Source organism: Erithacus rubecula (genome assembly GCF_903797595.1).
Source record: "Erithacus rubecula genome assembly, chromosome: 1".
Taxonomy (NCBI): domain Eukaryota; kingdom Metazoa; phylum Chordata; class Aves; order Passeriformes; family Muscicapidae; genus Erithacus; species Erithacus rubecula.
The window spans coordinates 47,719,489-47,735,451 of record NC_136658.1 but is presented as its reverse complement, the minus strand read 5'-3'; the positions used below and the strand labels follow the sequence as shown (position 1 = coordinate 47,735,451).

The window sequence follows — 15,963 nt, the reverse complement described above, 5'->3', positions numbered from 1 at the left end:
TACAAGTGTGAGCATCTCTCCGGAGCAATACCAGTTCTGGGAGGAACTGTGAATTCCACCCATTAATCATCATCATTTCCCATACTGTGTTGATGGAGCACTTTTCCCAAACGGTACCACCACCTTTCCTGGCCTCTCTCTCTATCAGAAAGGGACGAGAAGGCACAGCCCAGACCGCAGTGCGTCCGGAGGGATCCAAGGCGCGGTGTGACGAACCCCGCTGAGTTTGCAGCCAGCGGCGGGACCCGCGGGCCCGAGAGCCCCGGCTGGAGCGGCCCGCACTCGCCGCCGAGCGCAGCCCCGCCCGCCCGCGGGAAGCGGAACCGCGGCAGCCCGGCGCGCTCCCATTGGCTCCTCCCGCCCCCGTGACCGCGCCGGGCCCGTCCCGCGCGGAGCGGCCCGGCAGCGGGGCCGGAGCACGCCGTGCCTGCGGGGCGGGCGGCGGCGGCGGCAGCAGCACCAGCACCATTAGCGGCGGCACCATTAGCGGCGACGCCATTAGCGACAGCGGCAGCCAGGCCGCCGCCCGCCGGCATCACGTGCGGCCGCCGCGCCCGGCGGCAGGAAGGAGGCCGCGCCACGTGACGGGGCGGTGCCCGCCCTCCTCCTCCTCCTCCTCCCCCTCCCGCTCTTTCTTCCCCCGTCCCGCCCCGCTGGCTGTTGCCGTGGCGACACGGGAAGGAGGAGGCGGGGCCGCCGCCCCACCCCGGCCGCTCCGCAGCCCGTGAGCGCGGCCCCGCCGCCGGCAGCGCCGCCCAGGAGCCGCCGCGGCGGCCCGGAGCATCCGCCGGGCGGGGAGCGGAGCGGAGGCGGCTGCGGCGGCGGGCGCAGGGCGGGGCGGCCGATGGCGGGGGGGTGAGGAGGGGCCGTCGGCAGGTGCGGGTCGGGCGGGCGGTCCGCGCTGGCGGGAGGATGCGCGAGTACAAGGTGGTGGTGCTGGGCTCGGGCGGGGTGGGGAAGTCGGCGCTCACGGTGCAGTTCGTGACCGGCACCTTCATCGAGAAGTACGACCCCACCATCGAGGACTTCTACCGCAAGGAGATCGAGGTGGACGCCTCTCCCTCCGTCCTGGAGATCCTGGACACGGCCGGCACCGAGCAGTTCGCCTCCATGCGGGATCTCTACATCAAGAACGGGCAGGGCTTCATCCTCGTCTACAGCCTGGTCAACCAGCAGAGCTTCCAGGACATCCGACCCATGCGCGACCAGATCATCCGCGTCAAGAGGTGACTTGCCCGGCGGCCGCTCCTCGGGCGGCCGCGCCCGCCGCCCACCTGCGGCCCGGCCCGCCCCGCCGGGGCCTGCGGGCCTCCCGCCCCCCTCCGCGCCCTCCTCCCCCGCCCCGGTGCCCGCATCCCCGGCCCGGGGGCTGCCCGTGCCCGTTCAGGTGCCTGCCCCGCGGCTCCCTTCCCTCCCCCGGGCGGAGGGCATTCCCCGCACCCCGCCGTCCCCTCGGGAGCCGCGCCCGCAGCCCCGGGCTCCCCGCGGGCGGCGGAGCGGGGGCAGGGCCGGGGGCTCGGTGCTTTCCGCCGCTCGCCCTCCGCCCGTCGCGTGTGCGGAGTTTGGGGTGCTCCCGGGTGGAATACGGGGTGGAATCTGGCCGGAGGCTGGGTCCGTGGGGGCGGAAAAGCTGGTCCCCGGTGGTGTATCGGGTCAGGCGGCACTTTCTTGGTGGACGTGCTGCGGCCGATGTGCAGGGGAAGCAACACCTGGACGCTTTCGTGCGGCAGACGAGAGATCTGCCTGCTCAGATACCCGCATAGGTATTTCCATCAACTTCCCACTCTTAAAAGTGGCCAGCCTGTTTCTCGGAGGGAGTGACGGCTGTGAGTGTTAGGCCTCATGTGTGCTGGTGTTTCTCTTAAATTTCCCACGGTCTGGTTGCCAGCCGCTCTGTCAGGAGCGAGCCCACGGTGCTGAAACACCGGTGCCTGCTGCCAGTTTGTTTTTATAATCGCTGCGTTGTTTAGATGTGCATCCATCAGTCAGATGTCGGCGGCTGAAATGCAGCCAGTCGCGCTAAAATAAGGGTTATTGCACCATTTGAAATCATAGCAACCGCTTGAACCGGAGCGTGGATGAGAAAATGCCGCTGGCCAGATCATCGCAGACAGAGGTCTGCTGCTGCCCGTGCAGGGAGGCTGTAATTATATCGCAGAACTGGTTGTAGCTTTGGCTTGGACATCTGAAAGGGAAACCCTTGTAAATAACTTAGTTGGACCACATCTGTTGGATTTGCATCTTAATGTAGAGTAGAGCATAAAAGGTGATGATAATAATGGCTAATCATATGGTCGGGTATGGTCTGTTCACAGAAACTGCCATTCCAGACCAAGGCCTGGGGAAGATGTATTTTGAAATTGGGGAGGAGGGTGAGTAGGGGAAAGGGGAGGGAGGAGGCAAAGTGCTGCTATTTTTCAAGACTTGCAACTTTTTCATAGTGGGTGTTTCTTAATGTGTGTCCTGGCTTTTTCAGTGGAGGTTTCTAAAGACCAATATAATGGAGTTATTTTGAATTTATTATGAAAAATGCATTTCAGTATCCTTCCATCCTAATCATTTGAACATAACTTGCAGAAGAACATTTTTAAGTGGTTCAGGTAGATTTTATTCATTAACAAGAGCTTTTGATTTTCTAGTATTGAATCATCACTATAAATTAATTTAGCTTCTGGATTTATATCTGTGGCTTTTGCAGCATGCTTTGTACCTTGTGCTGAAGCATCTGCATTCAGACCCCAGCTGACGAGCTGTAGATAGGTGAAGCAGAATAGAAAGCAACTTGTACTTCCATAGTTACATTGACTCAGCACTGCTGAGAATGGGTCTAAATGCTGCTCTCATTTTTCATCTGCCAGCTCTTATACTGCAAGGCTTCGGCCTTTGCTTAGATATTTTGTGGGACATATGAGCAACATTGTAATCCTAAATTTCATTTATGCAGAGTAATCTAAATGCAGCTGAAATCCTGAAAATTTTAGCAAGCCCAGATAATTTTAATGGAGTTGTAGTTGAAAGGAATATGATGCATTAAAAGGATGTAGCTTCAGCAAGGGTACCAGATTTTTACTTGTTAACTTGCCTGATTTACATTTGTGGGTTGTGGTGGGGGTGTTATGTTTTGGAACTTAGGTTTGCAGGCAGTGTAAGACCTAATGTGCTGTAGACTTAAGTTAGCATCTTTCTTACCAGTTGAATCTGAAAAATGCATATTTACAGATACAATATGCATCTGTACAAGGACTTCTAAATTATAATTTACAGTTGCAGAAAGGCATTTAATCCATGTTGAGAAACAAATGAGTAGTACTATTTTCTTGGGGGTTTTGTATGACAACTATATGCTTATATTGATACAAAACCATGCTCTGAAGATCTCTGAACTTTAGTTGTACCTGAAAACCAATTGACCAAGTTTCTAACTATTAGGTATCTGTGCATTTTGCATATTGTCCTTGCTATTTTGTTTTATTTTTGGATGAAAGAATCCCTGTGTTATACCATAATTAGAGAGTAATTTTAATTACTCTCCCAAGAAGTGGAAAAGCCAGTTGAAATTCCCTCTTTGGGTTAAGAGATGCACACTTGAGTGTTCTGCTTCCCTGGTCTAACCACTGCACGCCAGGTCAGCTAAGCTAAGCTGGGTCCCTCACACCACCTGATGAAGCTGAGTGGCCTTAGAGGAATGAATGACATGTTCATGAATGAGGGAGGAAACAAGTGGACATTGTCTTAACTCTGAGGCTTAGTGGTTAGAAGAGATTGAGATCACTCTTGCCCCTCTAGTTTCTGTTCTCTTTACATGGCTATTTAATATTAGTGCATAAATAGGCTTAGTCTGAAATCCAGCTCTGCCAGCTTGCAGAGAACTCCCCTGATGGCAAAACTATGAAGTTGAGTTTCCTTGTGTGGGGTGTGTAGGCCTTGCATCCTTTTCAGTCATGGTGCACAGCTTTATCAAGAGTGGAGGATGTCTCCATGGCTTTTAAACAGGTGATTTAAATTCTTTCCTGAGAAATGTTTTAAATGTAAACAGTATTCCTCTTTTCAAAGTAAAAAAAAAAAAAAAAAAAAAAAAAAGTTTAGATCTTTCTAACAGAGAGTCCAGGTGCTTTACTTTCAGAAGGGAGACGTGCCAGTTGTGAGTGGATAGATGCACACCAGCAGCTCTGCCTAGACTGAGAATGAGGAGCAGGAAGAGGTTTTAGAAGTGCTTGCTGTACCCTGGACTGGAGTTTCCTGCAGCAGAGTGCTGCCAGTGTTGGATGAACCATCACAGTGGTACAGAATCACAGCTGCTATTCTTCCTCCAGATGCTTCATCTGAAATGCCTTGATCCAATCCCAGTTTGGGCACCTAGTACTGTTTTTGGAGCCTACTTGTGCCAGATAGATCCATTAAGCCTCCTTTCTTGATTCTTGCATATGCTGAAGGTTTGTACTGCTAGGAAGATGGAGTGTACGTAAGGTAACTTTGAAGACTACTTACTTTCTGTATTCAGGAAGGATAAAGAGAATCAGCTGCTGCTGTACTGCCTCCTGGTGAAGTAATATACAAACTAAGTTACCTGTGCATTGATAGGTGCTGCAGCTCTGGATGTCCTTCTTCCTTGGATTTACAGGCTTGGCAGCAAAGAATTGACTTGTTTATGCTGCAGACAGAGCTTGCCACAGTTTCAGAATGAGCTGTTTTCTGGAGAAACCTTCTATTTGTGAGAGCAGGGCTAAATTGGATGAGTGGGCCCATGCCAACGAAGGTCTGCAGTGAAGGAAGAGCAAGCTGTCAAAAGAACAGATTGGAAGTGGTACACCCCAGTTAGATGTCGAGGTTTAGAAATAATTAGTGAGTATGAAGATTAGGTAGTGTAAATTTTATTTTTAGTTTTGTGGAAAAAGGAGTTGGGTATCTTCTAGCACTTTTATGTTTTTCTGTTGTGTGTTTAGAAAGCTCTCTAAAGAGAAGCTGCTGGTATTTGCCAAATACTGAATTATAATTTTAATATGACTGCCAATTTTTTTCTGTTATGAAGGTATGTTTAAAATTTGCTGGGTATCAATTCTAGGTGCTTGCTTAGTCTTCAATAGTGTAATTTCTCAATCTGTTCTACAGGCATTTTTGTATTTTTTTTTTTTTTTTCAATTGAACCCCATGAAATCGAAAACTATTATTATTTTGATTCAAGCAGAAAACAAGAGCCTAAAAACAAACTCAAAGTTATTCCAGAGTTCTTCTCCTACAGTAATTTCTCTAGATGTCTGATCTGTGTTTTAAGTACAGGACTGTTGCATTCATATTTTAGAGACTAGCAGAGCATACTTAGAGTATTTCTCAAAAGTGCTGTTTTATTCCAAGTAGTGGGGAAAAAACCTCTTTTTCATTAATCTAATGGTTTTTTTTCTAGAAGAAAAAACCAGAAAATTTATTTTACTTAGATTGGCTGAAAATGCAGACTAAATTATAGAAGTATATTGCTATGAAATATCACAGAAATGTGTCTTTGAGTTGAGAATGTTCTTTGTAGCTGTGGTTTATGATCAGGATGAAAACCTGCCTCCCAGTGTAGGGATTCTGTGTAGTAATTTAAAACACAGAAGAGATGTAATTATTGAAATTTATTAATTGTGAAATCAGCATCTTCAGTCAATGATAATTGATGTATTTAGTGACTTAATGGTGATTAAGTCTGGAAAACTATATTTGAAATTACAAATTGCTCAAAAGTCTAGCTGAAAGTATTGCTTTCCAAATATTATGAAACTGACGTATGATTTTTATTCAAAGAGCATAAGACTTCTTTAAACAAGGTTGAGTTTTTCAGTTTTTTGAACTTCTATGTATATTGCATCTTTATTTTCAGAAAGTATTTTTTCTACTTTTAAGAAGTAATTAAAGAACTTTTCATAAACACTTATAAGTTCAACCACAAACATGGCTTCAACCTTTCAGGATGAAACACTGAAATGTTTGGTAGAAGTGAAATATGGAAAATGCTGTTTCTTCTGAAGTGTGCAGTGTGCAGAGCTTGACAAGCATCTAGGGATTTTCATGGGTGCTAACTGTGTAGAGATGGCAGAAATAAGCACACACTTAAGTCTTCTAGTTGGAGTTCTTTTTCTTGCAGTAATCTTAATGTCATGGATTGTTTTGAGTACTCATCCATAGATAAAAAAAGGCAGAGTAGATAAAAAGCATGGCCCCCATTCTCCCCTTGGCCAAGCTGTCAGCCACTCTTGTGCACCCATCAGATGACATTTAGGACTTCATTGGAAGAACAGATTAACAGATTCTAAATCTCAACCAACATCTGTACATACTTAAGTACAATAGAAGAACTCTACTGGTCTCTTTTCCTTTTTATTTTTTCTTATTTAAGGGACACCCATGGATAGCTACTTATCAGGTGGAAATGTCATTGATTTATAAGAACAAAATGTAAATACTTTAGGCATCTGTAGAGATATAAAGGAGGGGTAGACAGAAGTCATACCTAATTGACTCTGTATATAATATCAGAACCTTCACCTGTCTGGCCATCTCTTGTGTTTTATTGGGGAACTGATATGTAGACTGTCCTCTAGAAAGTGTCTGTAATAGAAACTCAGATTTGTGCTCTCATGTTTTTAAAGTAACTGTAGAGACCAAAAGAAGCATTGTATAGAGCTTAGATTAAGTTTTTTTGTGTGTGTGAATCTGCCTTTGTTTTAATTTGAAATTAATGAACTAATTCTGTCAGATAAAATTATAGGTTCCTGCAAGTCATATACAGACAATCCTCTAAAAGTGTCTCTGACAATGTGCAATTTTAAGCTATAGAAGATTATTTTAAAGTTTGGCTTAAACTCAGACATTTCAAGGTGCTCGTACATCTTCAGAATGTATAACCTTTAATGTTTTCCTGTAGTAACTTCTGAATTTAATTACATATTTGCAGAGTTCTCTTGACTCTCCCCCGCTACACTCTCCCACTCTCACATTCTTGATAATTCTTTGAATTTCTTAGAGTGGAAAATGTGAAAATTGGAGACAATGCTTATAACCAGTGTTCTAAAGTGTTGGGGTATTTTTGGCTGTTTCCCTGCTCCCTACCACCCCCATGGCCTAGCCCAGATAATTTTATAGGTATTCCAAGTTTTACTTATTTTTCTCTGTAAGGTAAAGTGACATGATAGTTTTCATATATGAACACTGAATATAAATATTTTTTATCCCCTCCTGCTTTTTAGGTGGTCTTTGGACTTTTATTGAAAAAGCCAGGTAGGCAAGCTCCTTTTGTATGCGTGTTTAGTTTAGATTGTGCTAGTTTAGAGCTTTTTTTTTTTTTTCTTTTTTTTTTTTTTTTTCTTTTTTTTTTTTTTCCCAAATGATGCCTGTATTCCTTCGCATCATATTCTGGGTTTGGGTCTTAATTGCTGCTGTAGCTTATGTTGTTGTAGAGATGTTTGGGTAATTTTTGGGTAGCTACAATTATCAAATAGTAGAACAGTATGTGGCAAGACTCCTTAAATTTGTTTTTGGTTGTGCAATATTGCTTGATTGTGTCTATGTTGTAAAAATGTCATTTAATGTGTTAAAGACCAAATATAATCATGACTTTAATTGCTTTCATAATTTAGTTCAGCAATATAGCATTAATGCTTGGAGTTGAATGTTTTTTATCTTGCTCTTCATTAGCATGTTTTGACACAGGTTTTTTTAATATTTGGAAAATTTTATTTTAGAAAATAAATGCCCATTAGAATTTCTAGTTTTGCCTTTGAATTACTGTTTGGCTGAGAGGACAGTAATTCTTTAAATACTGGTTTTTATAGCCAACAGAGTTGGCAATAAGTTGAATATTTTCTTTCAAAGTAATTCTTCAGTTGGATAGTGTGTGGATAGAAATAAGTTCATTCTTTGGTCAAATATGAAGCATTATGGATAGCATGTTTAGTTAAAGCTCTTATGTTATCAGGCATACTTTTTAGACCAAAATTTTAAAAATAGACATTCTTTGGCTGTTGGAAGTTTTTAAATGAAAGTGTGAAATGTCTGAGTGGCTGGATCTCCCCCCCCCAAAAAAAAAATCCGTCTATTAAATTTCTTTTCTCATTTTTATCTTAATAATTGAATGTCAGATTTTTATTTCTTGGTCCTAAGAAAAAACCTGGGGTTACTGGTTATTTAATTTCTAGAGCATTACAAGTGTTGCTCAAACAATTTTTTTTCCTCCTTGTAAATTGTGTAGGTGGTATGTGATGATAACGTTTTGAGAGAGAATAGGGAAGCAATTGGAACTGCAGTGCTAAATTATCCTGGCATGTAGTGACTTGTATAAAGGTTTATGTGTAAAGATTTTGAGGTAATAAGAACTGTAGCTATCTGCTTCTATGGGCTCTTTTACTTATTAGCTTGTCTCTTCTCTTTTTGGGGGGGGTTTGGGTTTGTTTTGTTCTGTTCTGTGTTTGCTTTCCAGAGGTTTCCAATGCAGGATTAGTTTTCAGTTTTTGCTGCATTAAGGCAAACACTGTAGTCTAGGTACAGTTTACAATGATGAGTGCAACTTGAACACTTTTTTTGTCAATGGATTGGATGCATTTTGGCAGCTGTGTTATCTTAAATCCTAGTCTAGACAAGAGAATTAAAGGTGTGTATTGAGCACGTTATCCTTTCTCAACATTAATGTCATGGGACTCACTCAATTATTTGGGTTCTGTATTCTTCAGAAATATAATGGTGCCAGTATTTTAATTCTTGTCTTGGTTTAGCCCCAGACTGGGTGAAAGATCAGGTGAAGGAAAAAAAGGGAATGTTTTTAGAGTTGATTAGTTTGTTTTGAAATATTGCTTGTGTCTTGTAGATAAAGCTTTAACAATTTTAAAAATATTATCTTCTGCAAAAGTCATGGTAATGAGCAAGATATTAAAGCATATTTAAAATATTATGGTGTAATAGTGTAGGGTAGTGGTCTGTGGTAAAATAAAATACAGTTCTTACTTTATAGAATGGTTTGGGGACTCCTATTATTGTTCTGGTTAACAGGTAGCCACCTTAACTAAAGATTAATAGTGTTTGAGATTCCCATGTGAGTTTCAACTCAACTACAATTTAATTTGAACTGGAAATGAATTGGATAAGGCACTGAATTTAAGTCCTCTGAATGTTGTGAAGAAGAGCTTTGATCCTGGATTTCTGATTAATTACGACACAGAATGCTTTCAAGAAATAGCCAAATAGGTCACTGCTAGCCTACATGCATGTCTACTGAATTATGAGCAAGTTTTCATTTAAGAACATTTGAATTCTTTGCCCTCTTACTCCTAATATATTTTACAGTAAAGAGTATAAGCCAGGACTGATCAGCCTACTTTATCTGATTAGATCTGGTTGCAGTTTCCAGCATTGCTGTAACATCTTTTAAACTGCTGTACAAAATCTTGCTTGAAACGTTTTATGAAATAATTGGAATGCTTCTGCATTTTCAAAAAGCTGTGAACTTTATAAGACCAATATAGAAATGCATACATTCTCTCCTTAAGTATTCCTTTTCTTTTGAAATGTCCTTACTATGATTTTAATTTATAAATTTTAGAAACCCCTTGGTTTTGTTAGAACTAAACAATGAATACAAAATGTTTGGGGTTCATACCATATTCCCCAGAGTTTATAAATGAGTGGGGTAAAATATCTGGTGGGTTGTTTGGTTTTTTTTCACATACCTCTGTATTTAGTGATGCAGAATGCTGAACAAGTTTTTGGGGTTTTTTTTAACTGTGGCATCAGTCCTAATTTGTATACTGCTACTTGTAAATACATGATTTTAGGAAGGTATGTTTTCAGTCTGTGGATTACTTTCTACTGCCAAAAGAACTTGATGTGTTAATAGGTTTTCCTAGTAGTAGTCTTCTCTCTCCAGGTTCAGAATTTGCAGCCGCTCTTCTGCTGAAATAATTCTGCTGAAGACCTGTCACACAGTGGTGTTTTGTGGTTTAGTTGTGGGGTTTTTTTTAGCTTCAGGAATTCAGGTTAGGGTTTTGGGTTTTTTTTAATAATTTGGAGGACAGAAGATGATCATGTTGAACTATTTCTGTTGGAGGATTTTATCAGATGCCTTTCATACTCCTCTAACCCCACAAGCAAAAAATTGAACTGCTCTGAGTGATTTTCAGTCTTCAGTTAAATCCAGACTCTCCATCTCGGTGCTTAAAGAAGACATCTGCTCTTTTAGTCTCAGATGCAGTTAGATTCTTGGTAGCTGACATGCAGGCCACTCCCTACAATGCCTGGAAGAGAGAAGAATGAGTCACCTTCTGCTGGGTTAAGGCTGCTGCAGTCCTCTGTCAAAGTCCAAGTGATAATCTGGAGTGAATTCTCCCATTTCTTTCTTCCATTTGGGTGTGATGTTAGGTTTGGAGGGAGGGGAGTGGGGTTGTCAATGTGGTACCACTTAAATCTGTGTGATCTGCTTGGATTATTTAATGTATGAACTCCTCAGGATGGATGGAGGCTTTGGTGGTAGGAGAGGTTGGTTTCATTATTGTACCAAATGTGCAGGATGCAAGCAGGCACTCTTGGCATCGATCTTCTGAACATGCAGTGCTCTGGAACAGATGCCTTTTTTAATATATTTTTCCCCAATGCCAACCTTCTCTTCTTATGCATTTCAGCAGAAAGAAATGAGACCCAGGCCTTACAGGGAAAAAACCACCAAGCTATTTTGGGTAATTTCCTTAGGAATCTTCTTTGCTCTAAGGTGTATAATACTGTTGCAGCAAACCACTCAAACTACCAAGTCATATATGCAGAATCTTTTCTCCTGAGAAACAGATTTGGCTATGGGTCAAAGACTTAAAAAGAAGGGGAGAGAAATGGAAATCAATATGGCATCATGAAGCAACAGCTGACCTTTCCTGAAATATTGTGGTTACTTGGACTAGGGGAGTCTTCTGGTGATCATTGATTATATGGAGATATCAATTTTGCATTTTTGCAGTGGCTTCCTAATCTAAAGAGAATAAGCAGTCCTGAGCAATCACTTGGGTACCAGTCCTGGCACCTTTCTATATCCTGTACATCTGATCTTTTTCTGTTGTTTCCTTGGGATTTGTGAATTTGCCTTCATGTGTTTGTACTTGCCTTCATAGTGGTGCATCTTCAATAAAAAGATGGAAGAGTATTTTCTATACCTCTCTTGCGGTTTGGTGGTTAGAACAGTCTTCTGAGAAAAGCAGATGTGAAACTCCTGTGACTAAAGGAGTGTGTGGTCTGTCACCTCATTGATCAGGGTTGTAATCACTGTACTACATTAAATGTGAGAAATGGCTTTGACACCACTTGCTTTTATTCCCAGGGCTTTCTGTGGAAGTGATATCTGTTGTGGATTTGTTGAATATCTTATTATTTGTTGTGTTAGTAGACTCAGTAAGCAGTGTTTGGTGAATTTGGGCTCTTGAGGGACTTGGCTGCTTGCATAAATCTGCAGAGACCTTAGGTGTCTGATCATGATTTGGTTCTAGTATGTGGCTCTAGGGTTTCAGACATATGGTGTGTTTTTGACAAAAAACTTTGGGTGGATGCAGCTTTTGAAGAAATTTAGTGGGGAGGGAAAAATTTTGTGGAGCAGTCTCTTGGTCATGGGCCTCTAAATGCTTCTGGAGTCCCAGTGTACTTATCTACCTCAGTTTTGCTTTCAGAGCCAGAAATATTTCCCATCAGAATGAGTTAATTTCTTTACCTCCTTTTTCACATCAGTTTCATTCTGGATGTTTTAAGCAGAGAGTTTCTGAATGCTTTTGTATGACTTTTTTAGTATAGAATGTGGAATAGGCCACAGACTTAATGAACAAATCATCCAGAGCATAGGCTTAACAAGTCTTGTTCTTCAGATGTCTTCCATCTCTAGAAATTCTGTGCACAGCTTATATTATATTGCTGATTCTAAAACTTTATTTGGAGTAGAATCTGCTTAGATGTCTATCCTTATACAAATGGTTGTCTGAGGGATGATAGACTCTTTCCTAGAAAGAAACTGAAGAAGATTATAGCCAGATAGTCTGTAGAGTTTTAATGTTAAGTATCAAACAGGAAGAAACTTGATTAGTTTGGCTTCCTTAGGTATCTCTTCTGTCTGTCTCTTAGTTTGGTTGTCTGCAGCCTCACTAAACATTAGAAGCTGCAGGTGCTCAGCAGTTCCTTTTTATGCCATCTGTTTCTCCAGTAGTTGGTATAGGTTGGCCATGTGAGAGAATCAATAGCCATGTGCTCCATGGTCCTTAATGTTCTAGAAAATTTAGGCAAGATGGCACATTCTAGAATTTCACTCAATCCAAATATTCCCAAAATTCACTAAAGCTGGGGAGAAGCCAGGCAGCCTGCTGCTATGGTCAGTGTGTAGCTATGTTTTGATGGTAATAGGGTTGAAGAGTCCTCTGCTGCCTTTAAAGATAACATAATGGATCAACTGATAATTTTGTCTGGGCTGCATGAATGGATAGCCTCACCTTTAGTCTGGTACCATACACTATGTAGTTGTTCCATCTGGGATTTTGTAACATCTGTTGCTTAACAAAGTATCACTGTCTTATTATGCAGTTGCTGCAAATTTCTGTTTTACTATCTAGCAGTTTTTAGTCAAACTTCTTGTAACTCTTTTATTTCTAATGCTGTCTTGTAACCATATTTTGTAGCAACTAAAATCAGATAGTTGCCACCCATCGGACATCTCTGTTAACAACTGTTGGCAAGGAATGCTGTTCCCATTACCAGTTTTTACATTGTGGGAACGACCCTGCTGCCACCAGGCCTTTTACCCCAGATTCTGCACTGAGCATATAATTGAAAGACTTGCTCCTCATCTGTGTGAAGGTTATTTTCAGGAACCATGATGAGCAAATGCAGTCCTTGGACAGCCTCCTGACAGCAATTCAGGTTTTACCTACCAAAGTTTACAGTGTTACTCTGTTAGGAAAAGGAAAACAGAATATACAGAAAGCTACCATCAGAGTACTTGAACTTAAAATGTCCCAATTACTCTGGAACATAAGGAAGAGGGAGGGAAGATAATATGAATTGCAGGGCTCACTAATGTGTCCCTAGGCTTGATAAGGACACATTGGAGAAAAAGAAACAGCCCTGTGTTTACAAAGTTTTCACATCTGGAAAGAATTGCTGCATTGTAGGCTTTACAGAGGAAAGAAGTATGATTTTTGAAAAAAGGAAAGATTTTTCTTTCCATGGTTTCTCAAGAATTTTGTCATTCAATGTAATTGCTACAATTTATTGCAGGATATTGCCTTTTCTATTTTTTTCTCACAATCTATATTTGGTAAAAAATACACACACAAAAAAAGAAGAGAAATGCATCCTTTTTTAAATGAGATGAGTATATTCAAGAAAGAAAACAATTAACCCAGAGGTGTGAAGTCTCATAAATTGATGAATGTTGAATTCTCCTCCAGATGTTTTTTAGTCAGAAATAGTGACTGCCATTGTGGTAGCTTCATGTGCCACAGAGGGACTATGGTAAGCTCGGCCTTGGTTGAAAGCTGAGAAGGCACACCTTGAAAGTCCATCATTACTCTAAAATTAAGCAATTGTATTGCCTTCCTAGCTGGGATAATTGGACTGGTAATTGAAGTTTACATTCTTCTCCAAGAGATGATCAAAACGCTTGCTTTGAAAGACTTTCTGTCTGTCAGCAAGAAATGTGGTTAGATTAAAAGGACTGGGAACAGTCTGGGCTTCACACCTCTGCACACACCTTCAGATTAATTGGAATGGCCTTTCTGAATAGGACAACTTAATGTGGAAAAAATAATTAGTGAACTATTTTCAGGAAATTCTAGTTACCAATTAGTGATTCAATGAAGAAGGTGTAATGGACACTGGGGTGTGTGTACAGTACCTTAAAACATAATGTCTTTCTTAAAATAAAAATTGTATTTTTCAAATATTTTCTTACTGTTACTTTTGAGAGTTAAGTATACAAATTATCATCCTTTCTGTACCTAAAATGTGAGAAATAGGCATTGGGATAATGTTTTGTTTCTTTGAGTAAAATAATGTGAGGATTTTTTAAAATTAAGTTTGCTCAGAAAGAGAGACAGTTAAAATGTGTATGTATGTAAAACATACCCACAAATATATGCATATATGTACACAAGGGGTTTTCAGTCTTTTAGCTGTTTGGGGTCAGGACTCAAGATAAAAGGAAAAAATAATATATTCATTCTATCAGGTTCTGCAGTTATCTTCTGTTTAAAATAATTTAAAATAGGCTTTAACATGTGAAAAGACTTTCACCAAATTACTTCTGAACAAGTTTGCTTAAACCAATGTAAAGCCACATTGTTTGTCTCATACCTAATTTGAACGATACTAAAATTGGTATCCATGCTGGCATTTTAAAGCAGTTTCTCAGGTTGGCGTGGCTTGTTTGTATTTTCCCCCTCTGAAAAGAAAATTACATCAGTAAGAGATGTAGGCACTGATTTGGTTCTGTTTCATACTCACACACTCGTACACGGGTTGGGTTTTTTCCATCTTCCCCATCTCGCCGTGTGACACCGGCCACGGGCAGAACACCAGCGTGGAGCTGCTGCAGTGCCCAAGGGATGCTCACAGCCAGAGCAGGGCTCTGACCCCCCTGCTGCTGGCACAGCTTTGGCACAGCCAAGGTGCCCACGCCCCAGAGATGCAGTGCCTGGTGGTGGAGGAGTCCCGGGGCCAGCCTTGCTGGTGGGGTTAACAGGTACAAGATAAAACAGTCTGCAGGGTTCACTGGCTGCCACAGAGAGTCTTCATGGACAATAAAATGGCTGTCAGGTTAGTAAAACTCTTCTGGGAAAATGGAGCTTTTTATAACCTAGACTAGACCCAAGGAAATTAACATTTATGCAGTAGTTAAAATATAAATAGCTCGACATCTGAGATGATGAGTATATCTGAGTTCCTCATTCTACCTGGCTTCATTTTGGTAGTTAATCAAATATTAGATTTGAGATATGCTACACACATCTATGTACATGAGGAAAAGAAAAATGTTTAGATTTCACTGTTGTACTAGATACCCTGCATTTAATGTTATAAACAAATTCTTACTAAGAAATTTCTGAATATTCAAATGGGTTATATTCACAACACAAATTCAGAATGAAGTAGTCTGTTGTTTTTCTTTAATTGGTACCTTTCTTATTGTATGTGAAAAGAATGAAAAAAATCTAAGAAAATTATTTCTGAAGTTTATGCTCAAGATAGACGGGAGGTTATCAGGAAATTGTTCTCTATATTTATTCCACTTAGAGGTAGTGCGTTTGTAGGCAGTATTTTGTATTTGAAGATGAAACAAAATTTATTATAATAAGAACAAGCAAGTTACAATAAAAAATCCTGACAGTTCTGAAGTTCTTATTTTGGTCTGCTCATCTTTAGATATGGAAACAGTTTCACTTAACAAGATGATATACACTTTTTGAATAAAATTTCTGGAGTTAGAAAGTTGAGATGTTGCAGATGGAGGTGACTTCTTAAACCTATAGAGAATAAAACTTTCTTGGTGTTCTGTTTATTCTAACATTCCAATTATTTATAGCAGGCATATGGTAATTAGATAAATTGTTCTGTAAGATAAGGGCCACCAGCTTTTTGAAGTCATGGCACAATGGTTTTGCTTACCAAGTTGAAAATAAAATATTCTGGTAGAAACTTGGCAGGAGTGAAGAGGCTTTCAGAGCATCTGCTCATGATACTAGTCAAGACCTTGGATTTTTTCTATGTTGGTAGAGGAGGGTTTGACTCTGGTTGAAAGGACATGAAATCAGAATACTATTTCTGCAGTAAAAGAGAAAATGATAGCATTTATACTATTTTGTCCTGAATTGGTTCACTGTATCAGTGTGGTCGCTTGCTTAGACTTTCTGTAAAATATTCCATCTTCTGAAAAATATCCAGAGTTGTACCCTAATTGTATTATTGTACCCTAATAATTCC

The 15,963-nt window shown here is 41.0% G+C and overlaps 1 protein-coding gene across 1 annotated transcript in view; it reads left to right on the top strand.

Annotated features, from left to right (window-relative positions):
* The first annotated feature begins 617 nt into the window (after positions 1-617).
* RAP2A (RAP2A, member of RAS oncogene family) overlaps positions 618-15,963 on the top strand; it is a 30,699-nt gene continuing 15,353 nt past the window's right edge. Inside the window, exon 1 of the mRNA XM_079307098.1 lies at positions 618-1,226. Within this exon, the coding sequence (XP_079163224.1) occupies positions 913-1,226 (314 nt within the window). The 5' untranslated portion in view covers positions 618-912. The remainder of the gene's footprint in view (positions 1,227-15,963) is intronic.